At 40.7% G+C, this 16,467-nt stretch overlaps 1 protein-coding gene across 4 annotated transcripts in view; it reads left to right on the top strand.

Moving 5' to 3' along the window:
- The window catches only part of GPR19 (G protein-coupled receptor 19), a 53,365-nt gene extending 37,663 nt beyond the window's left edge, over positions 1–15,702 (top strand). For 3 of the 4 annotated variants that reach the window (XM_054444960.2, XM_054444956.2, XM_054444962.2), the window contains one exon: positions 14,122–15,595. In XM_054444960.2, coding sequence (XP_054300935.1) covers positions 14,144–15,391 — 1,248 coding nt within the window. In that variant the 5' untranslated portion in view covers positions 14,122–14,143 and the 3' untranslated portion in view covers positions 15,392–15,595. Of the gene's footprint in view, positions 1–14,121 lie in introns of all 4 variants that reach the window. The other variant, XM_054444957.2, reaches the window with a different exon arrangement.
- The last annotated feature ends 765 nt before the right edge of the window (positions 15,703–16,467 follow it).

Raw genomic sequence — 16,467 nt, 5'->3', positions numbered from 1 at the left:
ACATAACAATGTTTTTTTCAGTATGATTTCTTAGATGGAGATTAAAGGGTTGGAATTACAGGTCGAGCTCCTAGAATTGCACATAATTCTGGATATATGGGGGTATATCACACATATGAACACATTTGTCATGTGTCTCTGAAGAAGAAAGGTTGAAAATTGCTTCATAGGTGATTTTTTTTTTTTTTTTTTTTTTTTTGAGACGGAGTCTCATTCTGTCACCCAGGCTGGAATGCAGTGGCGCGATCTCAGCTCACCACAACCTCCGCCTCCCGGGTTCAAGCAATTCTCCTGCCTCAGCCTCCTGAGTAGTTGAGATTACAGGCGCCTACCACCATGCCCGGCTAATCTTTATATTTTTAGTAAAGATGGGATTTCACCATGTTGGTCAGGCTGGTTTCGAATTCCTGACCTCAGATGATCCACTCACCTCGGCCTCCCAAAGTGCTGGGATTACAGGCGTGAGCCACCCTGCCTAGCCAGCATAGGTGATTTGAGTCAACCATTACTGATATGTAGAGAGGATTGAATTAAGAAGCACTGAGAAATGATCATTTATAAACTGTCTAACAACAGATGGCACTGAATATATATATTATCCATGTGAAATATATGAAAATACATGTTCAGCCATGTTTTCATATAGTCACAATTTGTCCATGAAAAAATACACGTTAATGCGATATTAAATTTAACATCTGCAGCCAGGCGCAGTGGCTCACGCCTGTAGTCCCAGCACTTTGGGAGGCCAAGGCGGGTGGATCACTTGAGGCCAGGAGTTCAAGACCAACCTGGCCAACATGGTGTAACGCAGAATTGAAAATTCTCAAATAATAGAGCAAATATACAAATGTAAGTGGAAGACTTTCATTTTTCATTTTCCATGTCTACTAAAAATACAAAAATTAGCTACACGTGGTGCACATGCCTGTAATCCCAGCCATTCGGGAGGCTGAGGCACCAGAATCTCTTCAACCCAGGAGGCAGAGGTTGCAGCAGCCAAGATCACACTACTGCACTCCAGCCTGGGAGATAGAACGAGACTGTCTCAAAAAAAAAAAAAAAAAAAAAATTAACATCTGCTTCATAAACTTGAAGGTTGCTTTCTAGAAAACCCTGACTGAGGACAGTGGTACAGATCAAAATTTACCCGGAATGTTGATGTGAATAAGATGTGAGACAGAAGGTGAATGCTCCTGAGAAACAATGCTTAGTAACTTCCTGCTCAGTGCCTGTACTCGCTTCTTAACAAGTCCTTCACCTTCTTTTCAAATAGCTGTAAATCTCAACTACTTCATTGTTCTTTGCTTTGACTTTAATAAGTCTAGTCTTTGCCTCTTGATACTGAAGTCAGAACTTAGAAATGAAACCAAACATTTACCTCCAAAACAACTGGTTCCCTCTAACTCAACAAGCACACAGCAGGTGTTCAAAAAATGTTTGCTGAAGTGAATTGAATTTAGTGAGGTGCAAATTCCTTGGCCAAATGGTTTTCTTCAGAATTTGAAAGACCTCATACTGGGAAGAAACATGTAGAAAACTGACAGAGGACACTCAGGGGTTCTAGAAATGTGTCTCTTCTCTGAGAGGTTTGGTATTAGATAGAATGGAAAGCAAACACAGGTGGCAGGTCCTCTTTGACTAGACCACTTCTTGTAAGGAAACTTCAGTAAGAAGTTGTTGACACATCTAGGATAATTACTGTGGAAAGCTGGGCTGGACCCTAGGTAAAATTCGTCTTTCCTTTGGCTACTGATCTTTGATATCAGAAACTCTCAGTGCTGGGTCCCAGCAGCCCTAAACAACTTCCCTCTCCTCCCATTAAAATGCACCCTCAGGATGAGATCTCTGCCAGATGAAAGTGGTGGGTTATAAATTAAATGAGCTCATCTCAGATAACAATGTCCACCTGTCACTTTTTGCTCATAGAGCTGAAAAGACCTTAGAAATCATCTAGGCCAACAACGTGCATATTGTAGACATGGAAGCAGAGGTTCAGGGAGATTGATTTACTTAAGGTCCTTATGCTGAAATAAAAATAAGACCGGAGTCTCTTGACTTGTTCAGTGCTTATAATCAGAATTAGAACCCAGGTTTCTTAGCCCCCAGCCCAATGTGTAAGGTGAAGTAGAAAGCACTATACTCTTTAAGATTTTTGGTTTTCTAATATTTCAGATGCTAGTAGGGTAGTAGAAGCTGATAGAATGACTGGTATGAATTTTAGTACTCACATTCAATTATATAACAAATGCTACATTGAATTAGTTTCTATTGCTGCTGTAACAAGTTAACACAAATTTAGTGGCTTAAGATAACACTGTTGATTATCTCACAGCTCTGTATGTCAGAAGTCTGGGTAGGTTTGGCTGAGTTCTCTGCTTAGAGTCTCCCAGGGCTAAAATCAAGATCTTAGCAGGACTGTGATGCTTTTTAGAGGCTCTGAGGTTTACTGCCCTTCCAGGCTCAGTCAGGTTGTTGGCAGAATCCAGTGCCTTGTGGTTGTAAGACTAAGATCCTATTTCCTTGATAGCTATCAGGTGGGAGCCATCATACCTCCCAGAGGCCTCATCCTGGTCCCTCTTCTTATCTGTTTACTACTCTATACCCCTCTACAACTAATTACACTAGATCTTCATGAGGGTAGGGATACAGTTTGGTTTACCATTGTATATCTAATTATTAACATAGTACATTCTGGAGTGTAGTATGATCTTAGTGTATATTTATGGAGTGATGAATGAATTGATTCAAATGGGCAAAGGTTTTCAAAAGACATTTTTCCAAATGTACATATTCAATAGCCAACTGATATCTCTACATGGATATCTATTGGGAATTTAACTTGTGCAAAGTAGTATTACTGATTTCAAGCTCCCTAAACTTTTTCTCTCTTGCTCTCAGGCTCTCAAAACTAGGGGTCATCCCCATTCCCTAACCCCATCACACATAAACTAATCTTGTTGGCTCTGTCTCCATAATATTTTCAATATTCATCTACTTTTCTCCACCTACACTGGCATCACCCTGGTCTAAGCCACCATCATCAGCAGTGGTGTGATCACAGCATCACAGCTCACTGCAGCCTCAACCTCCTAGGCTCAAGCAGTTCTCCTGCCTCAGCCTCCCAAGTAGCTGGGAGCCTCCCACCACAACCAGCAAATTTTTACTTTTTTTGTTTTTTTTGGTAGAGATAGGGTCTGACTATGTTGCCCAGGCTGTAATAGCCTTTTTTTTTGAGACAAAGTCTGTCTGTCGCCCAGGCTGGAGTGCAGTGGTGCGATCTCGGCTCACTGCAACCTCCGCCTCCCGGGTTCAAGCGATTCTTCTGCCTCAGCCTTTCGAGTAGCTGGGATTACAGGCGCTCACCACCATGCTGGGCTAATTTTTATATATTTAGTAGAGACAGGATTTTGCCATGTTGGCCAGGCTGGTCTCGAACTCCTGACCTCAAGTGATCCACCTGCCTCGGTCTCCCAAAGTGCTGGGTGTAATAGCCTGTTAACTATTCTCCCTGCTTCTACTCTTGGCCACCTACACAGCAACTAAAGTTATATTTTTAAAACATAAATCTGGGTGAGGGGGTTAAAAAAAAAACATGTCATATTCATTTCACTCCTTTGCCTGAAACCTGCAATGAATTTTCCTTCAATAGAATAAAACCATGCCCTACAATGCCCTGTGTGATCCTACCTTTGCCCACCTTTCCGGTTATATCAGGTATCATTTTCTTTGGTATTCATATGCTGTAGCCACGTAACAAGCTCATTCCTACACCAGGGTCTTTGCACTCATCATTTCTTCTGCCTGAATGTTATGGCGGGCTTCCTGTCATTGGGGTTTCAGCTGCCATATAACCTCTTCAGAGAACCTTTCTCTAACCACTCCATCTAAAACCAGACCCTGTTTCAGTCAGGCTGCTTTCAGAGATGAGTAACAAAACTCAAAGTGGCTTAAGCCATAAAGACATTGTTTGCTTACTTAGTAAGTCTGGAGGTGAGTGTCCTAGCAGCACCACAGTGTCAGGGCACTATGTCTCGGTGAGTCTCCGGACTTCCCCTGACAGTTACCACCCAGTGCCATCCAGTGCCCTGACATCTTCATGTGACAGTTTACAGTGGCAAGAAGCAGAGAGGCAGCCAGGCCCATGAGAATACTCACTACACACCTCTTTCCTTTTATCAAGGAAGCAACATTTTTCCAAGAATCTCCCAACACCCTGCCAGGAGACTTTCTCTTGTCTCTGGCCAGAAGAAGATTATACTGATGTGACCACACCTAGCTGAAAGGCATGGTGGGGAAATTATTATCTTACCTTTTTAGCCTCTTAAGTAAGAGGCAGGAGAGGGAGGAGTTGGGAATGGTCATTGGGTAACCAGCTAACCAGCCATCTGCCATTCCATTTTCCATCAATTCTTGGTCCCTCATTCTGCTTTCTTTTTCTACATAGCACTAATCATTTCTGAATTATTGACATTTTTATTTGTTTAGCTGTTTATTATTTGTTTCCCATGTTAGAAGTAAGCTCCATAAAAACAGGGATCTTGTCTGTCTAGTTATTATAATGTCTGTGTCCCCAGCAATGAACACAACTCTGGCCACACTAAGTGATTTTTTAAAAAAATGGATAAGTGTTATGATTGAAGACTATTTTGCATATGCCATCATAACAAAATGGTCGTTTCTTAGGGTGAATTTTTTTTTTTTTTTTTTTTTTTTTTGAGATGGAGTCTTGTTCTGTTACCCAGGCTGGAGTACAGTAGTACAATCTTGGCTCATTGCAACCTCCGCCTCCGGGGTTCAAGCAATTCTCCTGCCTCAGCCTCCCAAATAACTGGGATTACAGGCACCCACCATCACGTCTGGCTAATTTGTGTATTTTTAGTAGAGATGGGGTTTCACCATGTTGGCCAGGCTGGTCTCAAACTCCTAACCTCAAGTGATTCACCCACCTCGGCTTCCCAAAGTGCTGAGATTATAGGCATGAGTCACCACACCCCGCCAGGGTGAAATTTTTTTGCACTTGTTTCTTTTACATTGTATCTTACTTTACAGATTTTTTGTGAATGTAGCGGGGTAGGGAAGTTCAGTATTAAACCTGCAGCTGTGTCCTGTATACACGGAACTCTACTAAGCTACTAAGCAGCAGTTGGGAAGAGAAATATTAGATAGTATTCTTTATACATCCGTGGGGGTGGTCACCCCCAAAGAGATGCCAACATGACCTAACATTTTTTTCATGCAACATTGTTTACAAGGAATTAGGGGAGGACTGCAGCCTGTGGACAACATAAACCTTCATGTGGGGTAAGGCTCAGTCTCCTTTCTGTTTTATTCCTTTGGGTAGGGTATCTACCCAGTGGTTATCCATTCCTTCACAAAACTGTCAAGGAGGTGAAGTTTATCTTCTTCAACTTCACCTTTCACCCTTCACCCAGCCCTTCTCATAATGACACCCCATCTTAATTCTCTCAGTTACTGATGGTCCTCATGGCTTTTGCTTTTGGCATCTCTTCTGTTTTCATTTTCACTAATCGTAGATTTCAGAGATAGAATGAATGGGTCTCAGAGATCACTAATCTACTGATAAAAATATAAAACTGAAAAAAAATGTACAACCAGTCTTTAAGAAACATTTATATTTTAATAGGGATCTTGACTTTAAAAGGATGATGCTGTAATTGTGAGAGAGGTTGATTTTTTGAATTCATGTGAAGGATAAAGAAAGAGGCAAATGTGATAGGAGAGTAATAGTCCCTTAAATCTACATAGGCAGCATTTCTGAGCCAGGAATGTTCATGGTTGTTTTAAGCTATTTTGTGAAGTTAGAAGAAGCTGTTTTGAAAACAGCTCTGTTTAAAAAAAAATTATGTTCCCATGAAAGCATATCCAGTTTCCAAACAAAAAGAAAATATACCCAGTCTGAGCTTGAGAAACTGCTTGATGCCAGTTAGGAAACAGTTTGAAAGGTACAGAGCTGGATTATTATGGAGGAATACTTGTATATATTATATAAGAGGAGGAAAGGAAAAAGACCAGTAGAGAACATTCCAGGCCTGTAAGCTTGTGGCACCAGGAGTCTCAGGTGGTGGAAAGAAGCTCTGTTTTCATTGATGTGAGGTTCTTTTGCAATTATTCAAAATATCTAATGGAAATAATTTTTTTTTTTTTTTGAGAGGGAGTCTCACTCTGTTGTCTGGGTTGGAGTGCAGTGGTGTGATCTCAGCTCACTGCAACCTCTGCCTCCCTGGTTCAAGCAATTCTCCTGCCTCAGCCTCCCTAGTAGCTGGGATTTACAGGCACCAGCCGCCACACCCGGCAAAGTTTTTTTTTTTTTTTTTTTTTTTTTTTTGTATTTTTAGTAGAGATGGGGTTTCACCATGTTGGCCTGTCTGGTCTTGAACACCTGACCTCAGATGATCTGCCCACCTCGGCCTCCCAAAGTGCTGAGATTACACACCCAGCCTCTAATGGAAATAATTTAAGCAGAATGGATTCTATGGGCTTTTGAAAAAGGCATATTCAATTCAGTTGTATTATGTATTTTGATGCAGGATATCTTAAAAAGTTTGATCTGGACAACATGTCACATAAAATCATCCCCCACTTGGAGAAAATGTTTTTATTTATTTGGCTTCAATGATTTCCCCCTTAAAAACATTGTTGTAAATGATGATTAGGTACCCAGGCCCCTTCACAATAGCCATTTACCCTTGACAAAGCTAAATTATGTGACCAATGTTAGTATTATTACTATAGCACGTGATGTGTAATATGGTTACTAAATACTACAGTATGTGATGTGTAATATGGTTACTAAAATTTGTTTGTCATATGGTTTAAAAGACTAATTTTTGAAGCAGTTGCTATGTTCCAGACACAGAACTAGGTGCTTTGTAGAACTGTATATAAAAATAACACCTGTTGTTTTCCTCATACCAGTCAGATGCACATGTATTAACTCATCTAAGTCCTGTGTATATTCTCTCATCTAGTTATAATAATCAAATGAGATAGGAAGTGACTATCCTCATTTTTCAGAAGAAAACTGGAGCTCAAGAGGGTTAGGTAACTTGCCCAAGGTCACCCCAGCTAGTGAGTGAGTGACAGGAATAGGATGCAACTGAGTTCAAAGCCTACATACATATCTACTTTTCAGTATGCCTACACTGTGAGATTTAAAAGATGAGATTTTTTAGCAGAAGATTACATTCTGGGTGTAGGTTTGCCAGATTTAACAAATAAAAATACAGGACACCAGTAACATGTTGCATGGGATATTGCATGGGACATACTTTTACTAAAAAATTATTTGTTATTTATCTGAAATTCACATTTACCTGGGCATCCTGTATTTTATCTAGCAACCTCATCTGAGTCGACATTGTAAGAACATATCTCACCCTCTCTGATTTTCCTGTTACCCCACCACACTCATGCTGCTGGCTACCTAGCCTTATGTAGTTTTATAAAATCACCTAATGTTCATATCAGAGTCTTATCTCAGCTGGGCATGGTGGTTCACACCTATAATCCCAGCACTTTGGGAGGCCAAGGCAGGAGGATTGCTTGAGCCCAGGAGTTCAAGACCAGCTTGGACAACATAGCAAGACCTCATCTCTATAAAACACACACAAGCACACATATACCAGAGTCTTATCTCAAGGCCACACAGCAAGAGAGTCACTTAGGAAGCTTCAGAAGAGCTTGTGTGGCCTCCTGAGCCATTTTTAAGTTCAGCAATGTGTGTAAGTTCAGGACTTAGGATAGGCTGCCCTGAAAGCCCTGCCCTACTGGAAGTGGTGTGCGGGTAAATGTTTAACAACTGGCTCTGCAGAGGGGGGAAAAAAACAAAACTTCAATTTTTGGTGTTTGCCATACTGCTACCATGGCTGCTTCATGATACCAACATGATGTCTTTGAGCCTGGAGTTGGGAAGAAATGTATATACAGTTGGCTCAGGGTTCCCTATGTAAGCCAGTCCCAGCCCACTAGTGTTACAGGCATTTCTCATTTTCACATGTAAACAAATCAAGCCTACACAACAATGAAGGGTTTACCTTAGAATCTCCGTACCGTGGTATTTCCTGAATTTAAACAACTAAAATTTTAAAAGATAATTTCCTACTTGGGATAATACAATTGATCAAATTTTTTCCTCACTTTGATTCAAATTGAAGTCTAGAATTCTGCTTTCATTCTGTTTAAAAGGCAACAGTTAATTATGCAGCATGTTGAAATGCCAATACTCTCACATTCTTTATTCTGAAGAAAGGCTCTTTCTCCAGGCCAGCATGTCTGCCGCACTTTTGATGCTAAGCTTCTGTGCAGTACATTGTGGGAGTGATCATTTTTTTAAACTGTTCACTATGTCACATATTTCTGAGCTAGCATATTGAACAGATTTATCTGTGGGTAGGCAAGAGGCTATAGGGAATAACTTCGTATTCCTCTGTTTGAATGAATAGTCAAGAAAGACTTACCCATGTACAGCCAATTTGACTCTCTGAATTCAGATCCAGCCATCTGTGGTCTCACTGGTCAGGAAACCCTGATGGTAGTTAAGAGCAAGGGCTTTGGAGTGACCACTTTCCAACGGTATGACTTTGGGGAAGAACTTCAGCTTTTTTTCATTTGTAAAACAAGGCCAGTAATTTTACCTACTTTGAGGGGTTACACATATAAAGTGCCTGGCACACAGTAAGAACAAAAATAAGTATTAACTCTTGGTAGTATTAATGCTATAACTACTGTCATGATTGTAATCTTACTGCTCATTAGTAAATAGCCATATGTATCCACGTAGGTCCAGCAGATACTTCCCATTCTACAGAAAATGTTTCTGTTTTTTTTCCAACCAAATCATGTAAAAAATCAACATTATAAAAATTCTTGTTTGACATTAAATTTTTAAACAAATCTCAAGAAATAAAAATGGTCTTTATACCTTGTGAGAATGTTTGTGAATCTTTATAATCTCAAGAGGAGAAAAAGTTAGTTGTTAGGGTATTTTTAGACTTAAAAAATAGACTAACTAAAAAACCTATCCAACAGTTGATGCAGAATTGTGAAGCAAAGTTTGTCATCCATGCCCCATTCCTCTCTGTGGTCCTCCGCTCCCTCTTATTAGCTTCCAGTCATTCATCCATCCATTCCATCCAACAAAGTATGATTTTCAAAAAGTTAGAATCATGACTTTTACAAATATTGGATGAACATATGTTAAAGATTTATTAACATAATACCGAAGGAACCAATGAGATAATAAAGCTGGTTCCAAGAGCATTTGAAGAATGCATCTTTATAGGCATTTTTTAAAAAGAATTTCAGCATAAGATTGCTAGGTAAACACTAAACTGGCTAATGTCCTAGAGGGCAGTAAGTCCATAACCTTTGGGGTTATTATTTTCTGCTAGAGAGAAATCTACAAGTTAACATATAAATATCTTCACAGTGTCTCAGCTCTAGTCAAATATTAAATAGCAAAGTCAAGCACAGGTACATTCTCCCAGAGAGAGAGACCCATTTAAGAATGTCCCAGCACGATCTTAAGAGGATATGTCCTTTTTTCCCTTATTTTCAAGTATTGGATGATTTTTACTAACATATCCACCCATTCATATATTCGTTAAACCTTTTTTAATAGTTATGTGCCCCAGGGATATAGAAGTAAAGACACAGTCCTTATCCTCAAGGAACTCATAACCTAATGGGGGAGACAAACATGCAAAATAAAAATTACAAAGCAAAGTGATAGGGTACATTCTCCTCCCAGGTGCCCCAGGATCCCATCATTACAGGGGTCTGCCCAGACAGTCCCCAGTTCTTTTTTTTTTTTTTTTTAATTGAGATGCAGAGTCTCACTCTCACCCAGGCTGGAGTGCAGTAGCGTGATCTCGGCTCATTGCAACCTCTGCCTCCCGGGCTCAAGCGATTCTCCTGCCTCAGCCTCCCATGTAGCTGGGACTACAGGCACATGCCACCACGCCTGGCTAATTTATGTATTTTTAGTAGAGACGGTGTTTTGCTGTATTGGCCAGACTGGTCTTGAACTCCTGACCTCAGGTGATCTGCCCACCTCAGCCTCCCAAAGTGCTAGGGTTACAGGTATGAGCCACCATGCCTGGCCCCCAGTTCTGTGCTATGACAACCCATCTACCATTTTCCCCACTCGTGTATTAACCTTAAAGCCTGGATGGATGAGAAGTAGATAATAGGATAAATGAATGATTCCTCTTTTAGATCATATACAGGTAGAGATAAATAAGGACCTTCAATACCTCAGCCAAGGGAGTATGTCAAATGGCAGTCTCAGAACTGGCTGGGAAGAGATAGGTTGAACAGGAAAGAGGTGAAGAAGCCTTTCTTGTCACTCCTAAAATTACTGCATATGGATGGCTCTGAACAGAATTACTAATTAACCAGATCTTATATTTCAGAAACACCCCCTTGAAAATATATTTTTATCTAAATTAATGGAGCAGGGGAGGCCTTTCTGAAACTTTACTTTGGGACCCTAGAATTTAGTTATAATATGGCAGACCTTTTTTCTGGGAGGAAAGTGCAAGAACCTGTCTGAGGACACCTAAATTACCTTGGCTTTCCCTTAGATGAGATATCTGTTTCATATAGCAGTTGACCTGGTAGCTTCAGTTTCACCTGCCCTGCTTTTATCAGGAGTCGTGTTTTCCTCTATCACCATAATCCCCAATGTTTCAGCTCTCTGAGAATATATAGTGATTTTCTATCTGCATTTAATTCTCCTAGCAGAGGCACATAGAGTAAGAGTCATTTATTTCAGTTCTCTGTCCTTACAGATCCAATTTAGTAAACATCTAATAAGCAATTATTAATGTAAAGAACTTCAGTGGAAGCTGTAGAGCATGGAGAAAAAGAATAACATCCCCGTCTCCCTACTGGAGTCCATAGTTTATTGGAGAAGACAGAAACATGGAGGTATTTCTAAAGCAGAGATTCTTAATCTTGGCTACACTCAGGATCACCTGGGAACTTTGAAACATCCGACTGAGTGCAACCCAGGCTGCACTCCAGAGCAATTGAATTAAAATCCCTGAAGCTGGGACTCAGGCATCAATATTTTTTAAGGCTGCCTGGGAGACTCCAATCTGCTGTATTGCTAAGCTAGAGAAAAACAAACTTGGAAAATGCTGCAGTAAAGGACTAACAAGATGCTGTATGAACAAGGGTACCACAACCATTCTGGATATGCTAATGTTCTTATCCACTGTCTGACCGCATTTCTGCCCATGAATGCAGAAAATATAACCTCTCATCGTAACCAGGGGAAAAATTTAGGTCAGTTTGATTGTAGGGCATTTAGAAACTATGTACTCTGGGAGGCATGGTCTGAAGGAAACTATGTTTCTGAGGGGGAAAGGGCCCCAAAAAAGATCAACCCAGAAAAATGACCCCAAAATTCAATCCACATGCTCTCTCTCTCCCCTGGAATGTTTTACTCACTTGTCTTCCTGAAAAAGTCCTATTCATCCTCTAAGCTCCCAGCTCAAAGTTTACCTCTTCTGTGAAGCCTTTCCTTTTCTTCCCCTTACCCTGCAAAACTGGGTCCCTATTTTTCTCTTACTTAGCTCCTTGTACAAAGTTCTGTTCTTAGTAGTGAATTATAATTATTATCAAATTGAGTTATAATAGGGCACACTGCTTATTTTATGGGCCTTACGTATCTTTGTTTTCTTTTTTCTTTTTTTTTTTTGAGACGGAATCTGGCTTTGTGCCCCAGGCTGGAGTGCAGTGGCGCGATCTCGGCTCACTGCAAGCTCCGCCTCCCGGGCTCACGCCATTCTCCTGCCTCAGCCTCCCGGATAGCTGGGACTACAGGCGCCCACCACCACGCCCAGCTAATTTTTTGTATTTTTAGTTGTATCTCCTGACCTCGTGATTTGCCCGCCTCGGCCTCCCAAAGTGCTGGGATTACCGGCGTGAGCCACCGCGCCCAGCCCTGATTTCTTATATGGAAAGTGTATGGTTGCTATTCTTACCATTGGCTATCATTTTCCCAGCATGCTTAAAGATCTTTTAGTAGTCAAAATGTTTAATTATTTTTGCTTTCTGTGTGGTGAGCAAAAAAATTTTTTTTTTTAATTTTTAAATTTTAATTATCTTACTTAAGCTTTCTTAAGTAAGGTTGCCTCATGGACAAAAAAGCCTAAATAGAACAGGCATTGAGTTTATTGCCTTGAGCACTAGACTGGTATTGAATATGTCTTTTTGGTGAAGATTATATATATTAACACTTCTTTCTCTACCACAAATTAGTACAAAAATCCTTCAAAGAAAAAATGAGAGCTGGGCGCAGTTGCTATGCCCGTAATCCCAGCACTTTGGGAGGCCGAGGCGGGAGAATCACTTGAGGTCAGGAGTTCAAGACCAGCCTGGACAACATGGGGAAACCCGGTCTCTACTAAAAATACAAAATTAGCCAGGCATGGTGGCACGCGCCTCTAGTCCCAACTACTCGAGAGGCTGAGACACAAGAATCTCTTGAACCGGGGAGGTGGAGGTTGCATTGAGCAGAGATGGTGCCACTGCACACCAGCCCGGGGGACAGAGCGAGACTCCGTCTCAAAAAAAAAGAAAATGTTAGTCATTAAGAACCGTTCTTTCATTATGAACTATTATTTAATCCTGACTGTCACTTGAGAAATGTTTCTTTGTGAGGTGCAGACACAGGAGCCCACGAAGAAAGAAACTAGTGACTACTAGAAAACCCTGTTGCTGGAGCCACATCCCCTTGTGCCACAGGCCAGATGGAATCTCAGCAAAATGGTGGCTGTAACCCCACATGGGCTTTTACTTTTAGTGGGCACATTTTTGAAAATATTAATGTTTATCCTTAATAACCATAATTATTATGGTTATTATGGATTAAATTGCTACTGTTTCTCTTTTTGTTTCCTGGATTCAGACCAAATTAAGCCTTTATAATCTGTGAGCAAAATCACCTCAATTTTAATTGAATGACTCACAAGTATTTAATCTTTTTGCCTATTTAAAAAGTGTGACTTTTTTTCTCACTGAATAATACAAAAAGTACAAAATAAAGGCTAAACTTTAAAATATTCTTTTGTATCTAAGATCTATAAGCTTTTAAAAAGTGCTTAGTAATTTTAAGTTACTTTTTTTTTTGAGATAGGGTCTTGCTATGTTGCCCAGGCTAGATTCAAACTTGTGGACCCAAGTGATCCTCCTGCCTCAGCCTTCTGAGTAGCTGGGACTTTAGGTGTTCCCCACTGTGCTTAGCTAACAGTTACATTTTTTTGTTGTTTTTAATCACCTGACTGCCATAAGGTCTCCTGTAACCTGGTTACATTTCTTACAGGCCATCTTGTATGTTCTTCAGTCAGTATTTTATGAAACAATAACAACAGAATAGCATCAAAATATATGTCACTGGTAGGTGGCAAGCTATTAGTGCATGAACTGTATCATCTTTTAGAAGAAGCAAGCTATTTTCAGATGTCATTAAATTAGAAGCTATTTCTGGCTCATGTAGCAGTGTTGACTGCTTCATGTGTTACCATAATCCTTCTGTGACGGAAAATCTACACTAAGTAAGGACAGCATCCTTCCCAGTAGCTAGCCAGTCTACATTCACAGACTGCTGTTAGCTACTTCCATAGCCAAAATCTGTGTGTTTTCATCTGCCCAAGCTTTCCTCTCTTGTAACCTTATGACAATTAGGAACTTCTCACATACTTGCCCAGAATTCCAGCAGATCTTCAGTTGGTGGTAACACCCTTACCATGAGCCAGATTTGAGATCCCTAATCTTCTGTGATCCCTGATGAGTGAAGGGAACAAGGATATGTGTAGGAGTGGACGTTGGTATGACTAAGGGTCAAGAGAAGGTGAGGCCGGAGAGAGCCTGAGCTGGGATCTGCTGAAACAGCTCCTAAAATGAAAACAAAGTGGGGGCCAGAATTTTTTTCCGGATAGTAGTTATGTTTTCCTGCCAACGCTCAAGTCCTACACAAAGACAAATGACAATCAATCTAAATGTCAAATAAGATCGTTAGCCTGAGTAATCATAACCAATCTGTATGACACCTTTTTAACAGGAGGCCTCATTCTTCTTTTCCCCATCCAGAATTAAGAGAAAAAAAGTGAATATGGTTTTTGCTCACAGAATGGATAACAGCAAGCCACATTTGATTATTCCTACACTTCTGGTGCCCCTCCAAAACCGCAGCTGCACTGAAACAGCCACACCTCTGCCAAGCCAATACCTGGTGGAATTAAGTGAGGAGCACAGGTGGATGAGCAACCAAACAGACCTTCACTATGTGCTGAAACCCGGGGAAGTGGCCACAGCCAGCATCTTCTTTGGGATTGTGTGGTTGTTTTCTATCTTCGGCAATTCCCTGGTTTGTTTGGTCATCCATAGGAGTAGGAGGACTCAGTCTACCACCAACTACTTTGTGGTCTCCATGGCATGTGCTGACCTTCTCATCAGCGTTGCCAGCACGCCTTTCGTCCTGCTCCAGTTCACCACTGGAAGGTGGACGCTTGGTAGTGCAATGTGCAAAGTTGTGCGATATTTTCAATATCTCACTCCAGGTGTCCAGATCTACGTTCTCCTCTCCATCTGCATAGACCGGTTCTACACCATTGTCTATCCTCTGAGCTTCAAGGTGTCCAGAGAAAAAGCCAAGAAAATGATTGCAGCATCATGGATCTTTGATGCAGCCTTTGTGACCCCTGTGCTGTTTTTCTATGGCTCCAACTGGGATGGTCATTGTAACTATTTCCTCCCTTCCTCTTGGGAAGGCACTGCCTACACTGTCATCCACTTCTTGGTGGGCTTTGTGATTCCATCTGTCCTCATAATTTTATTTTACCAAAAGGTCATAAAATATATTTGGAGAATAGGCACAGACGGCCGAACAGTGAGGAGGACAATGAACATTGTCCCTCGGACAAAAGTGAAAACTATCAAGATGTTCCTCATTTTAAATCTGTTATTTTTGCTCTCCTGGCTGCCTTTTCACGTAGCTCAGCTGTGGCACCCCCATGAACAAGACTATAAGAAGAGTTCCCTTGTTTTCACAGCTATCACATGGATATCCTTTAGTTCTTCAGCCTCTAAACCTACTCTGTATTCAATTTATAATGCCAATTTTCGGAGAGGGATGAAAGAGACTTTTTGCATGTCCTCTATGAAATGTTACCGAAGCAATGCCTATACTATCACAACCAGTTCAAGGATGGCCAAAAAAAACTACGTTGGCATTTCAGAAATCCCTTCCATGGCCAAAACTATTACCAAAGACTCGATCTATGACTCATTTGACAGAGAAGCCAAGGAAAAAAAGCTTGCTTGGCCCATTAACTCAAATCCACCAAATACTTTTGTCTAAGTTCTCATTCTTTCAATTGTTATGCACCAGAGATTAAAAAGCTTTAACTATAAAAACAGAAGCTATTTACATATTTGCTTTCACTCAACTTTCCAAGGGAAATGTTTTATTTTGTAAAATGCATTCATTTGTTTATTGTAGTTTTTGTGGGTTTTATTTTACTTGCTTTTTATGTTTTAGGAAAAGCGTTCACTTTGAGCTATAGCCAACAGTCCTTTTACTATTAATATATTAGTTACATGCATAAAAAAGAAAATGCTTTCTTACTATTTACTGTTGGTTCGAACACTTAAACCTAAGCCATACACACAGTCTTTGATTAATGATTCAATCCAGTTTTATTTTGTTTTCTTTTTCTCCTCCTTACTGAATTTTTATAACTATGGGCTTCAGTTCCAAATGAAATCCCCTATCTCAGAGATTTATATTTCTTTCACTAAGCAACATTTAGGATGAGTTAATATTGTATAGGTTGTCACGTTACCTTCCTCCAAGTAACCACTAGCCAGATCTGCTATGGAAAGCACGCCGTATATTGGAACTTGCTGGCAAGCCTTCTGTGGTTGGATTTTAATCAGGATTCTTAGGGGAAGACAGCATACGAGTTGCTTAATTTCTCTTGCTCTTTCTCTTGTTTTTATCCTTCCTTAATCTAAGCAGCTGATGAAGCCTTGAAAAATGCAGTCAATGCAATGTTTTCCTCACACCTGTGTCCCATCTAGGCTGTGTCTAGGACATTCACCTCCCATTTTTGAGTTATATACAAGTAAATGAGCAGGTGCTGTTGCTAGCATATCTAAAAAATGCCAAAGACAGAAATGACAGACGGTATTTCTCTGTGATCTGCAATTCAAGCCGAGACTTTCAGCTGCCCAGCCCTACCCCTATACACCAGGACAGCAAGGGCAAGGGCTGCCTTCCTCATTCTCCTAGAAACTGGAGGCCATTTCTCTAGCCAGAGCCTGTTCTCCCTCATCTCTCTCCAGGGCATAGCGCCATACCCCGCCCAACCTCAAACCCTTCTTTGCCTGTGATAACTAGGGAATTTTTTTCCTCTGGTTCCCAGATCTCCATGA

This window comes from Pongo pygmaeus, chromosome 10 (assembly GCF_028885625.2).
Source record: "Pongo pygmaeus isolate AG05252 chromosome 10, NHGRI_mPonPyg2-v2.0_pri, whole genome shotgun sequence".
Lineage (NCBI taxonomy): Eukaryota > Metazoa > Chordata > Mammalia > Primates > Hominidae > Pongo > Pongo pygmaeus.
Note: the sequence above shows the minus strand (reverse complement) of the source record. Positions and strands in the feature narration are given on the sequence as shown.